Genomic DNA, 22,688 nt, shown 5'->3' with positions numbered 1-22,688 from the left:
CTATTATGTATGGTGCATCGTTCGGTTAGAGTTATAAAGTGAGCAGTACCCCCATCGTTTCCTCGCGTTATCTAGAGTCTTAACCAGGCTGGGCAGACCACGTGTGGTGCTTTCATCCGAGGAGTTCTGGGCTAGGACGAGTGGACCTGCACATTGGATTACCTTACCCGGACGACGGCGAGCCCTACACGGCTTGGATTATCTACTTGCTTTGGGTGCTTTGATTTATGCCATGGATAACAGCCAACACTGGTGAGTGTTGGAACTACCCCCGAGAGGAGTCCAGGTGAGACGGCGCTCTAACCCGAGTGAGGTCGCCTCACGTCTCTTCGTTGTGGACCGGCAGCTACCGTCTACAAGAGGGCCCAACTGTATTCATCTGTGGACCAAGGTTCTGTGGGCACCGTGTTCAGCACTCTGAATTCTCCCAAGAAATCGTTGGCCAGATGGGATATCGCCAGCGGCTCTCCTAACCCCCCCCCCCCCCCCCCCCCCCCCTACTGACTTACAACCAGCGGGAACCCCTTTAGTATATCCAGCTATAATCATTTAAGTACCATCGCTATAGTTCCCTAAAGAACCAGGTTGTATATTTGCTTCCTGCGTAACCAGAGATTGGACATTCAATGTTGATTTGCCTACGAATACTAATTTGCCTTACAAGTGCATTCAAATCATAAATGTCATTAAGTGAACGTTGTATATACCCTTTGCTATATATTAAATATTCGATTTATACATTTGTGTGGACTTGGTTTCATGGTGGGAAAGTGTTCATCATATCTATATCATGTACTGTGTGGCCAGTAGTTAAAGTACATAAAGCGGTAGTGGTTTAATGATACCATACTTATCAATACAGTCAGGGAATTGTACCCCTCAGTTACAGTTATACTTTTTCATTCATAGATTCATACGAAAATACCGTCTAGAATATAAATATGTTTTTATCGTTTTCTGCAGTAATTCCTAGAACGTGAGTTATATAGGCATAACCGCATATATAGATTATCAACTGCCGTTTGTTGCCAATACACGCTATATAAAAAATGTCAACTGTACATGATCCTAAACGTTATGACTGATCATGCGCGGATGAACGGGGGGGGGGTCGTTTATAATTCCGTGATCGTCAGTAAATGCTTTATGTAGTATGGGTGATATATTGATCAGAGCAGTTTACATTAATAATAATAAACAATCACGCTGAAAATGACGTCAAGTGTCCTCTTACCGTTCGCCGATGAGACTGGAGGAAAAAGATCCCACTTATTTGACGTGGATCGCCTAGATCATTTCCGGTTTGTATAATAATAATAAACGCCCAAATCATATAGATTTTTTTTATCTACTTTTTTCTCCCATTTTCTATTTTTTCTCTCATCCCAATTTTGTATCGTCCAATTCTACCCTCCCCTGTCTCGAACGTTGTTAGGCCATGCCTCCCACAAGCCGGCTGCAATGTGGACTAAGCCTTACATCACGTGTCCCCTCCGGTACTCGAGGAAGCAGCAGTCGCATCTTTTTCACCTGCACAGCGTGATCTCTGTGTCTGGGGTCTGCGTTTGGAGGGCACGCCGCCTCCGTCGCTTCCTGATTCTGCTGCGCAGGCGCACCAACCGACCTGTAGGAGTCGCTGTCCACAACGTCCAATCCCCACCCATCAGCTTCCCACCCCCTAATACTGCCAATTGTATTAGTATGAACGACCAGCCAAGCTGATAGCAATGCGGAGAGCTGGGCTCGAACCCAGCGTCTCCTGCATTTGTGGTGAGCGCCTTGCCCACTGCACCACCTAGCCGCCCAAATCATATCGATTATTGAGTTATGGCAGCGATCCATATGTACGGCTGTGTGTCTAGAGTCCCGCAACAATATGTGAGTGCCGGACGCTAGGGGTGGACGGTATAAACGGTATACGGTATAAACGGTATGAATTTGCTCTACGGTATGGATTTTGCCTATACCGTGTAACCGGTAGTGCAGCTCTAAAATAGCAATGACGTCATGTAACCACAGCGCGACTATTTCACTCGCATTTGCCCCTAAAAATAGATAGAATTAGTCATAGATAATAGATATGTGCGAACTGGAAAAAGTTATTTAGGAGGCTTCGCGCAGTGGGCGTGCCAGCCCCTCCCGCACGCATGTAAACACGGGTTACTAGTAGTCTAGTGGGACGGGACGTCTCCCTGAGCTAACGTTAGCTTAGCTACCGTTACAAAATGACCCAGTCAACTATTCACTTTTAGTTTAATACATGATGAGGCATTGTCTAACCGAACGGTATCTAGTCGGCCAGCTACCGATAGCTCCTGACATCAACAAACGCTCCATCAAGTCTAGTAGAGAGTAGACGTGTATGATAGCTCCGTTAGCCGTTAGCTCACGTTAACACAAGTTAGTTCACCGTTCAAAACGAAATGTCCCATTGAACTAAATAATTCACTGAGGCGTTGTATTAACGTTATATATCCGGCTAGCAGTAGCTACAGATAGCTCCTGATATCAATGTCTTATAACACTGATTCGATGCGTATTCGAGCTGAGGGCTTGTGAATGTGATTTAACGTTATACCAATACTAGGGCCCAGCTGCAGCGCCGGTGAATCCTGGCCGTAGCTCGAGGCTACTCGAGTATAGGTCCAGCTGCAGCTCCGGAGAATCCTGGCCGTAGCTAGAGGCTACTAATGTACACACAGACAGTGGAGCTTGTTGCGTGGTGGCGATGTCTCGCAGATAATACAAGTACAAGTCTAATTATATAATATATATATTTTATATAAAAAAAAAAAAAAAAAAAAAATTATATAAAATTAAAAAAAAAATTTTAATCAAAAACGATGATACCGTGATATATACCGTTACCGTCTATGCTTCAAATTATACCGTGATATAAATTTTAGACCATACCGTCCACCCCTACCGGACGCATTTCCCCGGTACACCGAGATCACCAGAGATCCATTTCCGGTTGTAACTCGCCCGATCACCACCAGGCGGCAGTATTGAAGCGTTGCAGAGTTGTGCAGACTCCCACTGTATCAGCCGAGGCTGGGTGAGGGCATTATGAATAACATGGCGAAAAAATGAAATATGATCTCAATAACTCTGTACGCCGTGGAATGGCAGAATTAGCATGACCTTGAAACACGTTGTACGACGTTTTTGGCGCAGGATGTGTTAAGTACCACTGATCCAGGCCCTGGTGGAGGTACGTGACACGTCCTTAAGTACCTCTGATCCAGGCCCTTGTGGAGGTACGTGACATGTCCTTAAGTACCTCTGATCTAGGCCCTGGTGGAGGTACGTGACACGTCCTTCAGTACCTCTGATTCAGGCCCTCGTGGAGGTACGTGACACGTCCTTAAGTACCTCTGATCCAGGCCCTGGTGGAGGTACGTGACACGTCCTTAACCCTTTCACTGCCACACGACAGCCGGTTAACCCTTTCACTGTGACAATACAGAAGGTTAGCCCTTTACTATCACACAACCGACGGCGATGCTCCATCATTAGCATCATCGCCGTCAGTTGTGTGATAGTAAAGGGTTAACCGGCTGTCGTGTGGCAGTGAAAGGGTTAACCGGCTGTTGTGTGGCAGTGAAAGGGTTAAGTACCGCTGGAGGAAAAGTGTACAAGAGATCAAAAGTGTCTATAGGTGGTTTCAAATCGACAACAAAAAACAAATGTAAACATTCCAAATGGACTATATTTCCTTTTATACGTAAGTGACACGTCAGCAAGTACCGATGGAAGTAGCGTAGGTTTGTAGCGTACGCTGGTAGCGTAGGTCGGTAGCATAGGTCGGTAGCGTACGTCTGTAGCATACGTCAGTAGCGTATGTCAGTAGCATAGGTCGGTAGCGTACGTCGGTAGCATACATCAGTAGCGTACGTCGGTAGCATACATCAGTAGCGTACGTCGGTAGCGTACGTCTGTAGCATACGTCAGTAGCGTAGGTCGGTAGTGTAGGTCAGTGCTCAGACCTTCCAGGAGCACGGGAGCTGTAGAGGATGCACTGTGGAGTTGAACTTCTTAACACTTTGAATGCCACTCACGGCTTTTCTCGGGTTTACCCCCCGACCGTTGAATGCCCATCACAAGATTTATTATTATTATTTTTTTTATTAGCGATCTGAAATCATATTGCATCAAGCGAGCCTACCGTTGGAGATCCAGGCACCGCCGGCGCTCTGATGTGAGAAAAGTGACGATCGATAGTCGGCAAATTCAACTTTCCAGCAATGTATTGGTTGCATGGCAAAGAAAATGCAGCCCGGAGCCGGCAGACGAGGGCAAAGTGCCGCGACGTGCTTGCGTCCCGTGCACGGGCGGGACGTACCGTATGCGGCACGCCGAACGTTAACTGGTTTAATTAACATCACGTCCTGTGTGTTTGAAAACATTACCAGAGTCCGGCCAGGATGGATAGTATGGACTCCATGTTGTGGCCAACTTATCATAGTGAGTCATAAGACACTGACACTCTAAAACTCATTTTGAAAAAAAGGGTTTTGTAAGCTTGTCGTTGCTGTAAATGAGTTTAACAGTGTCGATGTGAGTTACAATAAAGGTTTGAAATTAAATGATATGTGTTGTTAACGTTGCAGCAAATCAAGTCACTTTGCTTAAATTTCTAGCACATTTCTTGGTATCAGATTTTAGTATTGGGGAAATTCTCCCAACATTTACATAACTAACCCTCTTCTAGCCTGACTGTTATCAGATGGTAAATGGCTGCTTTTTTATATTGCGCTTTTTTATCCAAAGCGCTTTACAATTTGTTACTCACATTTTACCCATTCACTCACATTTACACACCAACGGCGGAGGCAACCATGCAAGGTGCCAACCTGCTCATCGGGAGCAATTAGGGGTTAAGTGTCTTGCTCAAGGACACATCGACACGCTGACCGGGAGGAGCGGGAATCGAACCGGGAACCTCCGAATTGCCAGACGACTGCTCTACCTCCTGAGCCACTGTCACCCCCAGATACCCCCCAGATACCTCCCATACCCTTTTCTAGCCTGTTATCAGAGGCCGGTGCCCGTGTGTCCCTACTAGTATCGCTTAGTATCGCGCTTGTCTTGGTCTCCAGGTCCAGGAGTTCCACCAGCTGGAGTCCAACCTCCAGGTGTGTCAGTTCCTGGCCGACACCAGGAAGTTCCTCCACCAGATGATCCGCACCATCAACATCAAGGAGGAGGTGCTCATCACCATGCAGATCATAGGAGACCTGTCCTACGCCTGGCAGATCATCGACAGGTACGGGCCTCCTGTTAGCTCCGGCTAGTTAGCCTCCTGTTAGCTCCGGCTAGTTAGCCTCCTGTTAGCTCCACCTAGTTAGCCTCCTGTTAGCCTCCTGTTAGCTCCGGCTAGTTAGCCTCCTGTTAGCTCTGGCTAGTTAGCCTCCTGTTAGCTCCGGCTAGTTAGCCTCCTGTTAGCCTCCTGTTAGCTCTGGCTAGTTAGCCTCCTTTTAGCAGCTCCGGCTAGTTAGCCTCCTGTTAGCTCCGGCTAGTTAGCTTCCTGTTAGCCTCCTGTTAGCTCCGGCTAGTTAACCTCCTGTTAGCTCCGGCTAGTTAGCCTCCTGTTAGCTCCGGCTAGTTAGCCTCCTGTTAGCTCCGGCTAGTTAGCCTCCTGTTAGCCTCCTGTTAGCTCCGGCTAGTTAGCCTCCTTTTATCAGCTCCGGCTAGTTAGCCTCCTGTTAGCTCCGGCTAGTTGGCCTCCTGTTAGCAGCTCCGGCTAGTTAGCCTCCTGTTAGCAGCTCCGGCTAGTTAGCCTCCTGTTAGCAGCTCTGGCTAGTTAACCTGCTATTAGCTCCGGCTAGTTAGCCTGCTGTTAGCTCCGGCTAGTTAGCCTCCTGTTAGCTCTGGCTAGTTAGCCTTCAATTAGCTCTGGCTAGTTAGCCTCCTGTTAGCTCTGGCTAGTTAGCCTCCAATTAGCTCCTGTTAGCTCTGGCTAGTTAGCCTCCTGTTAGCCTCCTGTTAGCTCCGGCTAGTTAGCCTCCTTTTAGCAGCTCCGGCTAGTTAGCCTCCTCTTAGCTCCAGCTAGTTAGCCTCCTGTTAGCAGCTCCGGCTAGTTAGCCTCCTGTTAGCTCTGGCTAGTTAGCCTCCAATTAGCTCTGGCTAGTTAGCATCCTGTTAGCTCTGGCTAGTTAGCCTCCAATTAGCTCCTGTTAGCTCTAGCTAGTTAGCCTCCTGTTAGCCTCCTGTTAGCTCAGGCTAGTTAGCCTCCTTTTAGCAGCTCCGGCTAGTTAGCCTCCTCTTAGCTCCGGCTAGTTAGCCTCCTATTAGCAGCTCCGGCTAGTTAGCCTCCTGTTAGCTCCAGCTAGTTAGCCTCCTGTTAGCCTACTGTTAGCTATACGGCACGGTGGTGTAGTGGTCAAACACTGTCGCCTCACAGCAAGAAGGTCCAGGGTTCGATTCCCGCTTGGGGACCAGGTTTCCATGATGCCAGTTACCCAGGTGGGGTATCTCCCAGGCCTTTCTGTGTGGAGTTTGCATGTTCTCCCCGTGCTTGCAAGGGTTTCCCCCCCGATAAGATAAACCCAATGGAAAAACATGCACAACAACAAGATCGCTAACGCTGTGGCGTCCTTGACGAAGACTGACAGGAGCACTTGGATTGGTCCCCTGGTGCGGCTCACGTTGACGCCTGTCTGCTCCCGGCTGCCCTTGGGGGGAAGGACGATGGGATGGGTTAATCGCAGAGACGAATTGCATGCATGCATCGCATGCGTGCCGATTGATGACCTCTGACCAGGTCCTAAATGTATTAAATTATTATTAGCTCCGACTAGTTAGCCTCCTGTTAGCAGCTCCGGCTAGTAGCTCCGGCTAGTTAGCCTCCTGTTAGCTCCGGCTAGTTAGCCTCCTGTTAGCAGCTCCGGCTAGTTAGCCTCCTGTTAGCTCTGGCTAGTTAGCCTCCAATTAGCTCCAGCTAGTTAGCCTCCTGTTAGCTCTGGTTAGTTAGCCTCCAATTAGCTCCGGCTAGTTAGCCTCCTCTTAGCTCCGGCTAGTTAGCCTCCTGTTGGCAGCTTTGGCTAGTTAGCCTCCTGTTAGCACCGGCTAGTTAGCCTCCTTTTAGCTCCAGCTAGTTAGCCTCCTGTTAGCTCCGGCTAGTTAGCCTCCTGTTAGCAGCTCCGGCTAGTTAGCCTCCTTTTAGCTCCAGCTAGTTAGACTCCTGTTAGCTCCGGCTAGTTAGCCTCCTTTTAGCAGCTCCGGCTAGTTAGCCTCCTGTTAGCTCCGGCTAGTTAGCCTCCTGTTAGCAGCTCCGGCTAGTTAGCCTCCTGTTAGCAGCTCTGGCTAGTTAGCCTCCTGTTAGCTCTGGCTAGTTATCCTCCTGTTAGCAGCTCCGGCTAGTTAGCCTCCTGTTAGCTCCGGTTAGTTAGCCCCCAATTAGCTCCGGCTAGTTAGTCTCCTGTTAGCTCCGGCTAGTTAGCCTTTTGTTAGCTCCAGCTAGTTAGCCTACTGTTAGCTCCGGCTAGTTAGCCTCCTGTTAGCAGCTCCGGCTAGTTAGCCTACCAGCTCCGGCTAGTTAGCCTCCTGTTAGCTCCGGTTAGTTAGCCTCCAGTTAGCTCTGGCTAGTTAGCCCCCAATTAGCTCCGGCTAGTTAGCCTCCTGTTAGCTCCGGCTAGTTAGCCTTCTGTTAGCCCCAGCTAGTTAGCCTACTGTTAGCTCCGGTTAGTTAGCCTCCTGTTAGCAGCTCTGGCTAGTTAGCCTACTGTTAGCCCCAGCTAGTTAGCCTCCTGTTAGCAGCTCTGGCTAGTTAGCCTCTTGTTAGCAGCTCTGGCTAGTTAGCCTTCTGTTAGCTCCGGCTAGTTAGCCTCCTGTTAGCAGCTCCGGCTAGTTAGCCTCCTGTTAGCTCCAGCTAGTTAGCCTACTGTTAGCAGCTCTGGCTAGTTAGCCTCCTGTTAGCTCCAGCTAGTTAGCCTACTGTTAGCTCTGGCTAGTTAGCCTCCTGTTAGCTCCGGCTAGTTAGCCTACTGGCATTCACAAGCCTGATGGGTAGAAACTGTTTGTCAAGTCTCATAGTTCTGGCTTTCAGACTCCTGTATCGCTTGCCTGATGGCAGGAGGTTGAAGAGTCTGCTAGGGATTCATCACCGTGGTAACGGGGAGGGTAACTGTCCTACGCATCACAGATCCTGGTCCCAGGCAATCAATCTTTGCCACACTACCAAAATGGTTAACCCTTTCACGGCGACAATACATAAGGTTAACCCTGTCACTGCCACACTTTTAACCATCTGTAGTGTGGTAGTGAAGGGGTTAAACTGCCAATCCATGTTTTTTTTCTTTTATTAGTTGAGTTTTGAACTTGCTGATGGAAAATAATCTTTTCTCGTTCAGTTTGATCAGTGACACGCCTTACAGATAACACTTACTATTTTATTTTATGTATTTCAGTCGAGTCATCAGTTTCTTTATTGATCTAATGAATCAGTCGAGTCGACTCTGATCCACACTGACACAAAGCATAGTCTGCTCCACGTCTGCATGTAGATCACTGCAGGCCTGTCTTAAGGCACGGCTTACTAGAGAGGGGCATATCATTATAAATCTAGTGCTTACTAGAGATGTGCTGATCATTATACATCTAGTGCATATCATTATAAATATAGTGCTTACTAGAGAGGTGCTGATCATTATACATCTAGTGCTTACTAGTCTGTTGTTTGTGACCAAGACGTCTGTGATTCTATGAATTCAGTTACTTTATTAGTTGAGTTTTGTATTTATTTCTATTTTGTTATGGTGAGTGAGTGTGTGTCCAGTCTGCCTGGCTGACTGACTGGCTGGCTGGCTGACTGACTGACTGACTGGCTGGCTGGCTGGCTGGCTGGCTGACTGACTGGCTGACTGACTGACTGGCTGACTGGCTGGCTGGCTGACTGACTGACTGACTGACTGGCTGGCTGGCTGACTGACTGACTGACTGACTGACTGACTGACTGACTGACTGACTGACTGACTGACTGACTGGCTGGCTGGCTGGCTGACTGACTGGCTGACTGACTGACTGACTGGCTGGCTGGCTGGCTGACTGACTGACTGACTGACTGACTGACTGACTGACTGACTGACTGACTGACTGACTGACTGACTGACTGGCTGGCTGGCTGGCTGACTGACTGACTGACTGACTGACTGACTGACTGACTGACTGGCTGTACATACTGAACACTTGTGTCTACGTACGTGACTTCTATTTTTTACTTTTACTTGCTATACTTATTTTATTTCATACTTATCTTTTGTCTAGCACAGTCGCTGGAGCGTAACAGAAAGAAGCATTTTGTATAAAAGTATTCTGTACTTCTGTATGACAACTATTTTTTTTTTATCCACTTTTTCTCCCATTTTCTATATTTTTCTCCCATCCCAATTTCGTATCATCCAATTCAACCCTCCCCTGTCACGGACGCTGTTTCTTGCCTCCCACAAGCCGGCTGCAATGTGGACTAAGTCATACATAGCACAAGTCCCCTCCGGTACTTGAGGTAACAGCAGTCGCATCCTTTCACCTGCGCAGCTCGATCTCTCAGTGGCGAGGAGTAACGCGTGGGAGGCTCACGCTGCCCCCGACACTTCCTGATTCTACTGCGCAGGCGCACCAACCGACCTGTAGGAGTCGCTGTCCATAACGCCCGATCCCCACCCATCAGTTTCCCACCCCTTAATACGGCCAATGTGTATTAGTACGGACGACCAGCTAAACTGAAAGCAAATGTGGAGCGCTGGGCTCGAACTGACGAGCCCAGCGTCTCCAGCATTTCGTGGCGAGCGCCTTGCCCACTACGCCACGTAGCCGCCCCTGTATGACAACTATTAAAGAAACTTGCAAACTTGACTGGCTGATTGACTGACTGACTGACTGGCTGGCTGACTGGCTGATTGACTGACTGGCTGATTGACTGACTGACTGACTGGCTGGCTGACTGACTGACTGGCTGACTGCTCTGAGGTCAGTGTAGTTGACTCCTCTTCTGTCCACAGCTTCACCTCCATCATGCAGGAGAGCATCAGAGTCAGTCCTTCCATGGTCACCAAGCTGAGAGCCACATTCCTCAAGGTTACACTCTGTCTACACACACTCACTCACTCACTCACTCACTCACTCACTCACTCACTCACTCACTCACTCACTCACTCACTCACTCACTCACTCACTCACTCACTCACTCACTCACTCAATCAATCACACATACATGCACACAGAGACACACACACACACACACACACACACACACACACACACACACACACACACACACACACACACACACTCTCTCTCTCTCTCACACACACAGATAGACACACACTCACTTACTCACTCTCTCACACAGAGACACACACACACAGATAGACACACTCACTCACGCACACACACACAGATAGACACACACACAAACAGACAGAGACACTCACTCACTCACTCACTCTCTCTCACACTCACTCTCTCTCACACACTCACTCTCTCTCACACACTCACACTCTCACCCTCTCACTCACCCTCACTCTCTCACACTCTCTCACACTCTCACTCACTCTCTCTCACACTCTCTCACACTCTCACTCACTCTCTCTCACATTCTCTCACACTCTCACTCACTCTCTCACACATTCTCTCACTCACTCACTCTCTCTCACACTCACTCTCTCTCACACACTCACTCTCTCTCACACACTCGCACTCTCACTCTCTCACTCACTCTCACTCTCTCACACTCTCTCACACTCTCACTCACTCTCTCTCACACTCTCTCACTCTCTCTCACACTCTCTCACACTCTCACTCACTCTCTCTCACACTCTCTCTCTCACTCTCTCTCTCACTCACTCACTCACTCACTCACTCACTCACTCACTCACTCACTCACGCACTCACTCACTCACTCACTCACTCACACACAGGTCAGAACTGGGGACATTGCACTGAGCCCCTGTCCCTAATCTAACCTTACAGAACACAGGCCTCACTCACCTTCACCCTACATGACGAGCTGCATACTGCTGTACTGTGACATGTGAACACACACGCATACACTGGGTGTGAAACCGAATGGGGGTTAACCCTTTCACTGCCACACGACAGAGGGTTAACCCTTTCACTGCCACACGACAGAGGGTAAACCTTTTCACAACCACACTGTAGTGTGGTAGTGAAAAGGTTAAAGTGCCAATCCACGTTCTTTTATAGTTGTTTTCCTACAGTGTTCATAACGTTAACCTTGGTAACAGAATGTCTCTTGATTGATGCGTGTGTTCTCCTATGAGCACAGCTGGCCTCCGCGTTGGACCTCCCCCTCCTGCGCATCAACCAGGCCAACAGCCCGGACCTCCTCAGCGTCTCCCAGTTCTACTCCGGAGAGCTGGTGGCCTACGTCAGAAAGGTAGGCCGGAGGGACGTGCATGACTCACCAAAATCATTTTTGAATAGTCTACTGTTAAAGGTCCCGTGTCTTATAAATGGCCTTTTCCAGTGTTTAGCATTACAAAAAAAATGCTCATATCCAAAAAGCAGTAGATAGATAGGTCTATATAGATGTAGGTAGTATTTGGTTATGTGGGTGGGTGGTTATGTATTATTATGTACGCAGTATATATGCATGTATGTACTGTGTGTATGTATGTTTGTATTTACACATATCTTTTGAATGTATTACTGGTATTTAAAAAAGAATATATATATTTTTGTATGTTTGATTTGACTAAACAGGGGAAGTTCTCTATAAGCCTATAGGCTTCTAAACTTCTCCTACACAATATGGTTATTAGGTATTTCCCCCCCTTTAGTTTAAGTCTTTATTGTGTTTTTATTTTGTTTTATAATACAAAAGGTACATTACAGTGAAATGCTTGGTGTTGTGAAGGATCAGATTAAACCGAATATATATATTTATTTATGGATATATATTTAATAGTATTTGTATATCGTTTGATATCCCTTGTATATTCTTTGTACATATACACTGAATATCCCTTTAGTCTACTACAGCCCATAATAGTTCATTCTCTCATTGGACAAGAACCTGGCGCCAGCAGACAGGCCCCTTGAGTCAAGTTCAATAGTGCCGACGAACATGTCCCAACTAGCCCCGGTTCCGCGTAGGAATACGGCTACCGAAATACGAATGGTACTATTTGTTCACCGTGCATATAAATATGGCGCAAGTAAAGTAGAACTTTTTTTTAGTCCATTAGTCCTTTACCCTCCAACCTAGTAACAGACGTGAAGCCTCACCCACGACCCACGTGTGGTGCAGTATGGCCTATTTGGCCCCAGAATAGGCATTGAGACCTCGTGTAAATTCATAGCTGAATTGTCATAGTTTGGCACTGTACCGTCGAGTGGGACGTATTTCTATTAAGTTAATAATAGTCTATTATGTATGGTGCATCGTTCGGTTAGAGTTCTAAAGTGAGCAGCACCCCCATCGTTTCCTCGCGTTATCTAGAGTCTTAACCAGGCTGGGCAGACCACGCGTGGTGCTTTCATCCGAGGAGTTCTGGGCGAGGACGAGTGGACCTGCACATTGGATTACCTACCCGGACGACTGCTGAGCCTATACGGCATGGAATATCTATTTGCTTTGGGTGCTTTGATTTGTGGAGCGGATAACAGCCAACGCCGGTGAGTGTTGGAATTACCCCCGAGAGGAGCCCAGGTGAGACGGCGCTCAACCCAGACCGAGGCCGCCTCGCTTCTCCTTCGTTGTGGACCTACAGCCTACAGCTACCGTCTACAAGAGGGCCCAAGTGTATTCATCTGTGGATCAAGATCCTGCGGGCACTGTGTTCTGTACCTGAATTCTCCCCAGGAATCGTTGGCCAGATGGGATGCAGCTGACGGCTCTCCAAACCCCCCCCCCCCCTTACTGACTTACAACCAGCAGGACCCCTTTAGTATCCCGCTATAATCTTTAAGTACCATCGCTATAGTTCCCTAAAGAACCAGGTTGTATACTTGCTTCCTGCGTAACCAGAGATTGGACATTCAGTGTTGATTTGCCTACGAATACTCATTTGCCTTACAAGTGCATTCAAATCATAAATGTAATTAAGTGAATGTTGTATATACCTTTTGCTATATTAAACCTTCGACTGTTATATTTGTGTGGACCTGATTTCATATGTGGGAAAGTGTTCATCATACTTAGATATCGTGTACTGTATGGCCAGAAGTTAAAGTACATCAAGCGGTAGTGGTTTAATGATACCATACTTATCAATACAGTCAGGGAATTGTACCCCTCAGTTACACTTGGTACTGTATGAGCCTCCTGAGAATGTGCTTCATACAGTAAAAAAAAAAGAATAAAGACCAAACACGATACAAAAGTATAAAATGCAAACAAAATGCAAAAATGAGGTAGTGATGTAGTGCAAATCATTTAGTAATAAATAGATAAAATATGGTGTAGTGTTAAAAAGTGTTTAAAGTGTCTAAAGTGAATGTTAAAGGTGAGTGTTTAAAGTGAGTGTGTGCATGTTGGATGCATGTGCAATGAATGTAGATGGATGGGTTAGTGTTGCATTAGAGTCATTGAGCATCCCGGGTTCGATTCCCGCTCCTCCCGGGCAGTGTGTTGAAGTGTCCTTGAGCAAGACACTTTAACCCCTAACTGCACCTTGCGTGGTCGCCTCTGCCGTCGGTGTGTGAATGTGTGAGTGAATGGGTCAAATGTGAGGAACAAATTGTAAAGCGCTTTGGATAAAAGAGATATATAAATGCACCATCATATGCGTTCTTCTTCTCAAGTTTGTTTTTATTTGTCAGAACAAAATACAGGATACTTTATAATGAAATGCTTGTTTCTCATGAGCCCCTGAGAGTGTGCTGCATACAGTAAAGAGAGAGTAGAGTGTGCTACATACAGTAAAGAGAGTAGAGTGTGCTACATGCAGTAAAGAGAGTAGAGTGTGCTACATGCAGTAAAGAGAGTAGAGTGTGCTGCATACAGTAAAGAGAGTAGAGTGTGCTACATGCAGTAAAGAGAGTAGAGTGTGCTGCATACAGTAAAGAGAGTAGAGTGTGCTACATACAGTAAAGAGAGTAGAGTGTGCTGCATACAGTAAAGAGAGTAGAGTGTGCTACATACAGTAAAGAGAGTAGAGTGTGCTGCATACAGTAAAGAGAGTAGAGTGTGCTGCATACAGTAAAGAGAGAGTAGAGTGTGCTACATACAGTAAAGAGAGTAGAGTGTGCTACATGCAGTAAAGAGAGAGTAGAGTGTGCTACATACAGTAAAGAGAGTAGAGTGTGCTACATGCAGTAAAGAGAGAGTAGAGTGTGCTACATACAAGTCAAGTCAAGTCAAGAGTTTTAATTGTCACGGCATACAGGTATACAATGAAATGCGGGTGGTCTTGCCCGCAACGATGTGCAATACAGTGGTACATATAATAGAATCAAAAGAAGAAAACAACATTGTGCAGTAACAGGTAGCAGGTAACATGGAGTGACATCTCGGTATCTGTACATAGTTATTTACAGAGCATGTGTGACATGCTAGTTAGCTTTGGTAGTGCAATACACTGTTCCTGTTATTCTAATTTAAAGTGTCCTTTCCTTTGGCCATAAGTGTGCGTGTGTGCGACATGAGTGTGTGCCCGCTCATGTTAAAGTGTTAAGTGGCTGCTTGTGTGTGAGCGTGCACAGTGTGCGTGTCGTGTGTGTGTTCATGTGTGCTTGTGTGTGGACAGTTCAATGTTCTGAGCACTCAATGTTCATTGTTCATGGCTCTGATGGCCTGGGGGAAGAAGCTGAGCCTAAGCCGCTCTGTCCTAGTAGCTGGGGTTCGCAGGCGTCTGCCTGACCTCAGCAGCTGAAACAGGCTGTTATTGGGGTGGTGAGGGTCTTTCATTATCCTGCAGGCTCTGGATTTGCACCTCTTGTTGTATAGAACCTGCAGGGGGGGTAGTGCAATACCCGTGGTACGCTCGGCTGAGCGCACCACTTTCTGTAGGGCCTTCTTGTCCTGTGCCGTGCTGTTTCCATACCAGGCAGTGATGTTTCCGGTCAGGATGCTCTCTACAGCTCCTGAGTAGAAGGACTGGAGTATCTTCCCCGATACTCTGAACTTCCTTAACTGTCTCAGGTGGTAGAGACGCTGTTTCGCCTTCTTTACTACTGTGTCTATGTGTGTTGACCATGTCAGGTCCTCTGAGATGTGGACCCCCAGGTACTTGAAGCTGCTCACCCTGTCCACGGTAGCCCCGTTTATCATCAGTGGTGTGTGTGTCTCCTGCTGTCCTCTCCTATAATCCACGATCAGTTCCTTGGTTTTGCCAATGTTCAGGAGCAGGCTGTTGTCCTGGCACCAGCGTTCCAGTACCTCAACCTCCTCCCGGTAGGCCTTCTCGTCGTTGTCCGAGATCAGCCCCACCACCACCGTGTCATCTGCGAACTTCACTATGGAGTTGGAGCTGAACTTGGCCACACAGTCGTGTGTGTAGAGTGAGTACAGCAGGGGGCTCAGAACACAGCCCTGGGGGGACCCGATGCTCAGGGTGATGGTGTTGGAGGTCTGACCCCCCACCCTGACCGCCTGGGGTCTTTCGCTCAGAAAGTCCAGTACCCAGGCGCTCAGGGCGGAGCTCAGACCTAGCTCGATCAGCTTGTCCACCAGTCTGGTGGGGACTATGGTGTTGAACGCTGAGCTGTAGTCAATGAACAACAGTCTCACATAGCCCCCCTTCTGACGGTCAAGGTGCGAGAGGGTGCTGTGCAGTACCTGGGAGACCGCGTCGTCGGTGGACCTGTTTGTCCTGTATGCAAATTGCATAGGGTCCATATCACTGGGGAGGGAGGCACAAATGTGGTCCTTGACCAGCCTCTCGAAACATTTCATGACCACAGAGGTGAGTGCCACCGGTCTGTAGTCATTTGGACATGCTGGGGAGGGTTTCTTCGGCACAGGGATGATGGTAGACATCTTGAAGCAGGCAGGGACCACTGACTCCGCCAGTGATTGATTAAATATGGCGGTGAACACAGGGGCCAGCTGGTTGGCACAGGTCTTGAGTATACGTCCTGTTATGCCATCTGGGCCAGCAGCCTTCCTGGTGTTCACCTGCATAAATGCTCTTCTACAGTAAAGAGAGTAGAGTGTGCTACATACAGTAAAGAAAGTAGAGTGTGCTACATACAGTAAAGAGAAAGTAGAGTGTGCTACATACAGTAAAGAGAAAGTAGAGTGTGCTACATGCAGTAAAGAGAGAGTAGAGTGTGCTACATACAGTAAAGAGAGTAGAGTGTGCTGCATACAGTAAAGAGAGAGTAGAGTGTGCTACATACAGTAAAGAGAAAGTAAGTAAACACGTTCTCCTCCTCTTCTCCAGGTGCTGCAGATCATCCCTGAGAGCATGTTCACCTCTCTGGCCAAGATCATCAAGCTGCAGATCCATGACATCACGGAGGTCCCCACGCGTCTGGACAAGGACAAGCTGAAGGACTACTCCCAGCTGGGGCCTCGCTACGAGGTTCTGTTCCGCCTGTCCACATGTTTCTGCTTTAGCATGTATTTGAATGAATGAATGAATGATTTTATTTCGGTCTTCTTTTGATCTGATCTGATCTTGTGTGTCTTATTTGTCTTAGTATCTTGTCCTCCAGCCGTTGTTGTCCTCTCGTTCCTCAAGCTCACGTGACTCTGATTGAGTTCCTGGTTCATGCTGTGTCCTCTCGTTCCTCAAGCTCACGTGACTGATTGAGTTCCTGGTTCTAAGGATACGTTGTGCTCCTTGTCGTTACAGGTGGCCAAACTCACCCACGCCATCTCCATCTTCACAGAGGGCATCCTGATGATGAAGACCACTCTGGTTGGGATCATCAAGGTCTGAGTTGAGATGTTTCACTGCTGTTCTGAGGTGTAAACGTCTTTAATCTCAAACCTTTATTTCACCTCATGAGACACTGAGGTTACCCTCATTTACAGCGACAACAAGCTCACAAAAAACAAGACACACTTTATCAGCAGATTCATACATATAGGCACAATAAATAAGAATGAACGATAATAAATCAGCTAAGACGGTTACAAGGGCTTTAAAAAATAAACAAATACCAATGATAGTTACGCCTTTCAACCAGAGAAGGTCATCCAACCTTTTCATAAAGGACACAGTGGCGGGTATCATATATATCATAAAGGACACAGTGTATCATATCTATCATAAAGGACACAGTGTATCATATCTATCATAAAGGACACAGTGTATCATATCTATCATAAAGGACACAGTGTATCATATCTATCATAAAGGACACAGTGTATCATATATATCATAAAGGACACTATCATATATATCATAAAGGACACAGTGTATCATATATATCATAAAGGACATGGTGTATCATATATATCATAAAGGACACAGTGTATCATATCTATCATAAAGGACACAGTGTATCATATCTATCATAAAGGACACAGTGTATCATATTATATCATAAAGGACACAGTGTATCATATATATCATAAAGGACACAGTGTATCATATCTATCATAAAGGACACAGTGTATCTATCATAAAGGACACAGTGTATCATATTATATCATAAAGGACACAGTGTATCATATATATCATAAAGGACACAGTGTATCATATCTATCATAAAGGACACAGTGTATCATATCTATCATAAAGGACACAGTTAGGGGTGGAACGGTTCACAAAATCGACGGTTCGGGTCGTATCACGGTTTTGGGGTCACGGTTTTCGGTTCGGTTCGATATACGTTGTTATACTCAAAAATCTAAACATGCTTCTCATTTATTAATAAAGTACAAAAAATAATAATAAGTTTACAGTGTTTACAGCCTTAAATAATGTTTGGCACACAAAGACCGAACTGACTGAAAAATATAGGCTACATTTGTCTCAATGTATTGTATGTATGTCTCAAGATTCAAACACATCTTGATTCTATTTCAGGACAAGAAAAGGCACAAAAAAAAGCTGAAAATGTTTAGATCACATCTCTATTTTCCCACTTTACTCAAATGTAGTCCATCAGATGAGATCAATTTGAGGTTAATATTGGAAATACAATGTTAATAAAGATTGTATCATGCTGTTATGCCCTAAATATTGTAGATTTTGTGTAAACAAGGTCAAAAGTGGAAGACTAATGTGAAAAGACTAATTCGTCCTACATAGACAAAATACCACATTTTCCTATACAATTTGAAATCCAGTGAAATATGTTTTGTTAAGGTTCAAACAAAGTACTATTACAGTACATCTTCTCTGTTGGCACAACATTAAAACCTAAACTACTAATCATCATCATCATCATCATCAAAGAGATAGTCAAAGTCTATCTCTCCAATCTCCATCCTCATCACTCTCGTACTCTCCATCCTCCTCATCCACTTTATGTTTAGCATAATCTGCCTCCTTATTATGAGCTTCTTGCTCTTCTGACTCTGCTTTCTGGGCCAGTACCTCAACAAGAGAAGGAGGGGGGATTGTTCCAATCGTCCAGACTAATGAGCGTTGGAACTGAACTGTGATTGTACTGCTGCAGGTGGTCAGTATAGTTGACTCCTCTTCTGTCTGCAGGTGGCTGGCTGGCTGGTCTGAGGTCAGTATAGTTGACTCCTCTTCTCTCTGCAGGTGGACCCCACCATGTGCCTGACTGGCTGGCTGGTCTGAGGTCAGTATAGTTGACTCCTCTTCTGTCTGCAGGTGGACCCCAAGCAGCTGCTGGAGGACGGCATCAGGAAGGAGCTGGTGAGGAGAGTGGCCTACGCCCTGCACAAAGGACTCATCTTCAACCCCAAGGCTAAGGTCAGACATCTAGTCATTAGGGCTGTACAGAATAGTTCCAAGCTTCGTTCATAATGTTGACATTCAAATTCTAAATCAACATTCGAATTTTAAATGTTTAATAAAATTATTATTATTATTATTATTATTATTATTATTATTATTATTATTATTATTATTATTATTATTATTATTATTATTATTATTATTATTATTATTATTATTATTATTATTATTATTATTATTATTATTATTATTATTATTATTATTATTATAATTTTTTTTTTAAACAAACACATAAACAAACATGACAACACACGATAAGATATACAAGCATTAGTTGTCAGTGCACATCCAATGAGATCACATTTTAGTTAATTGTCTTATATAGGATATACCCTTAATACCTGTTATCTAAAAACCTACACACATATGCTCCAGCTCGTACCCCCCCCTTCCGGACCCCCCATTGGATAATCCATCCATTTTCCCTCGCTCCTAACCAGACATTACCATTATATGCTAGCTTTTCTTTTCTCCACCACTTCTAACCACAATGTCATTTTGGATTCATTGAGACCCAAAATTCTTGCTGTAGATATTTCTTGATAGATCACATCAAGATATGTAATAATCCAGACCTTTCGGCACATTTTCTCCGGTTGGAACCATCGTGATGCTATCAGCTTTTTAGCCACTGTGATACCCGATAAAACCAATCTCTTTAGCTGTGGATGTACTGCACACTCAAAAACATCATTCAGCAGTAGTACAGAGGGGTGTACAGGTATATTCCAAGTTAAGAGATTTGATAGTTGCTGGGTCACCTCTTTCCAGAATATCTTAACTGGTGGGCAGTCCCAGTACATGTGCATAAATGTCCCCTCGTCCCCATTTGTACATAAGGAGCATTTGGAGTCTTGTATAAGACCCATTTTTTTCAGTCTTATAGGAGTCAAGTATGTCCTGTGAATATAGTTAAGATTGATTTGTTGATGGTCCGGGTTCCTTGATGTGAATCGAATATTTGCCCAGGCTTCTTGCCAATCAAAATCACTTTCCAAGTCTGGTATATCCCTCCTCCAGACGGAGTCTAGGTGGAGGGTTTCATATGAGGACGTTAGTAATTGATGATAAAAATCTGAAACAAAACCTCTTGATGTCTCTCTTTCATAGAAGAATTTGTGGTATCTGTGGTGTACAATTGGTATATTTAATGGAACACCGTGAGCCTTCAAACATGCCAATAACTGTGCGTAAAAGTAATATGTGGACTTGGTGAGATTAAATTTTTTGCGTATTTCATTGAAACTACAAAAACCCTGTTTATTGAAGACGTCTCCTAATGAGTGTATGCCTTGCTTTTCCCATCTAGGGAATCTTATAGGTTGTTTTCCTATCCAGAGTGCATTGTTATTGAATAAGGGAGTATGATTATGCCATTTATGTAGGGTAGAATATTTTTTTTGTGTTTCGCGCCATATCCGGATCGCATGAGTGATTATGGGGCCAAATTTTCGTTCGCATTGCTTAATTGGTAATTTGGTGTATACTATGCCCTTCAGCTTATGTGGAGCTACTATATTTTCTTCTAAATTTCTCCAGGATACTAATGCTTGGGGATCAAACCATGTTGTTAGTGGTCTTAAAGTGTACGCCTTAAAGTAGTGGTAGAAATCTGGAAATGCCATACCTCCGTCTGCTTTGTTTCTCTGTGCGGTGGATCTTTTTATACGTGGTGGTTTGTTATTCCAAATAAATCTGTATGTGGAGGAGTGTAATTCTTTCCAGTAACCCTTTGGAGGGGGTAACGGTAGCATTGAGCTGAAGAAGTTGATTCTAGGTAGGACGTCCATCTTGATTATTGATATACGTGTCTGTACTGAGTTTTTAAGTTTCGACCACCTGACAAGGTCGTATTTGATTTTGTTTTGGATTTTTATGTAATTGTGCTTCACCGTTTGGCTTATGGTGGGGAATATCTCAACTCCCAAACATCTAAATTGTTTTACCATCTGTATCTCTTTTGGTAGGGTTATATTTCTTTTTGCAGGGGCGTTAAGTGGGAGGAAGGCCGACTTCGGCCAATTTATCCTAAATCCCGATAGATCTCCAAAGTCCTCAATCAGCTTGAGAAGATGAGGCAATGCTGTGTTGGGGTTTTGCATGAACAGTATTACGTTGTCCGCATATAAACTAATTTTGTGTTGTGTGCCCTTGATTATGATTGGTTCTATGGATTGGGATTGTCTTATATATTGTGCTAAAGGCTCTAATGATAGATCGAATAGTCCGGGACTAAGAGGGCAACCCTGTCTGGCTGAGCGTGATACCGGAAAGATTTCGGAGATGATTGTACCTGTTGTAATCATGGCCGATGGGTCTTTGTATAATACTTTAATCATATCAATGAATCCTTTTCCTAACCCCATCCTTTCTAATACTGCCCATAGATACGACCATTCCAACCTGTCAAAAGCTTTCATTGCATCCAGGGACAGTATCGCCTTAGGTGTGTTGTCTTCCTTGTTGGCATCTAGTACGTGTAGTAATCGTCTTATGTTATCAGTGATCAAGCGACCTCTTATGAAGCCAGTTTGGTCCGGATGAATTAAAGACGTCATATGCTTTTGTAGTCTGATGGCTAATACCTTAGAATACAATTTGATATCGGTTCCGAGGAGGCTTAAAGGTCTATAACTACCGCACTCGGTGGGGTCTTTGTCTTTTTTAAGGAGGACTGTTATGAGTGCAATATTGTCATTCTTATGGAAGTTCCCCTCCTTGACTGAGTATAAAATCATATTTAGTAATAAGGGACCAATTATGTCCCAACAAGAGAGGTACATTTCTGGTGGGATACCGTCTCTTCCAGGAGCCCTACCACTTTGCATTTCAGATATGGCCTCCCTAAGTTCATCTAGTGTGATCGGTGTTTCTAACTGTTTAGCGTCATCCTCTGAAAGTTTAGGGAGGTTAATTTGATTAAGATATGTGTCCATTTTGTTTGGATCGAAGGTTGTATCTGATTTGTATAAATTGGAGTAGAATTCTTTGAATGTCATGTTTATTTCTTTGGGTTCTGTAACAAGTCCTTGTTGTGCTCTAATGGTAGTTATATCTGCAAATTTTGCGTTGACTCTTAATCGCATAGCTAATAGGTGACTTGGTTTGGAACCTTGGGAGTTGTTGTCTTGTGCTGCGTATTTGCATTTCAGATTGTTGTCTATATATGGCGTTAATCTATTTTTTTAGTATATTGACTTGATTTTCCAGTCGAACCGAGTTGTTGTATTGTAAAGAATTAAATAACGTTGAGTAAAGCGTTTCCAGTTCATCCAGTTTTGAGCATTGATTCTTGCGTATTTGGGAGGAAAAGCTATCAGTGAAATCCTTGATCATTCCCTTTGTCGTCATCCATAATATTCTGGGGTCCTGCACCGTATTCGCATTCATCCGAAGGAATACCGTAAGAGCTTCTTTGATTTGTGTAATGAATTCCTGGTTATTGAGCAGCATCGTGTTAAATCGCCATCTTGGGGCTCGGGTTGATAGTATACCAAATGTTCCTTTTAGGAGTAAATAACAGTGATCTGATAATGCATTGGGTATCATTTCCACATCGTAGTTATCAAATAGTCTCGGGGATGTAAAAATGTAATCTATTCTGGAAAAAGTGTTATATCTCGCAGATCGACTTATTATTATTATTATTATTATTATTATTATTATTATTATTATTATTATTATTATTATTATTATTATTATTATTATTATTATTATTATTATTATTATTATTATTATTATTATATATTTAGTTTGTGTCCGTTCATTCTGTTTAATCCAATGGGTTTTTTCTTCACAGTTGCAGATAAAAATTTGGCTACACTAATATTATACTATTAT

At 44.8% G+C, this 22,688-nt stretch overlaps 1 protein-coding gene across 3 annotated transcripts in view; it reads left to right on the top strand.

Moving 5' to 3' along the window:
* Positions 1-22,688, top strand: part of washc5 (WASH complex subunit 5) — a 115,865-nt gene that overhangs the window by 43,539 nt on the left and 49,638 nt on the right. For all 3 annotated transcript variants that reach the window (XR_014620654.1, XM_084332578.1, XM_084332579.1), the window contains exons 13-18: positions 5,103-5,269; positions 10,002-10,077; positions 11,288-11,398; positions 16,350-16,490; positions 16,764-16,844; positions 18,702-18,803. Coding sequence is in view for 2 of the 3 variants with exons in the window: in XM_084332578.1 (XP_084188704.1) it covers positions 5,103-5,269; positions 10,002-10,077; positions 11,288-11,398; positions 16,350-16,490; positions 16,764-16,844; positions 18,702-18,803 (678 nt within the window). In the remaining variant the exon portion in view is untranslated. The remainder of the gene's footprint in view (positions 1-5,102; positions 5,270-10,001; positions 10,078-11,287; positions 11,399-16,349; positions 16,491-16,763; positions 16,845-18,701; positions 18,804-22,688) is intronic.

Source organism: Notolepis coatsorum (assembly GCF_963971535.1).
Source record: "Notolepis coatsorum genome assembly, chromosome: 17".
Classification (NCBI taxonomy): domain Eukaryota; kingdom Metazoa; phylum Chordata; class Actinopteri; order Aulopiformes; family Paralepididae; genus Notolepis; species Notolepis coatsorum.
This window is presented reverse-complemented; position numbering and strand designations above follow the sequence as displayed.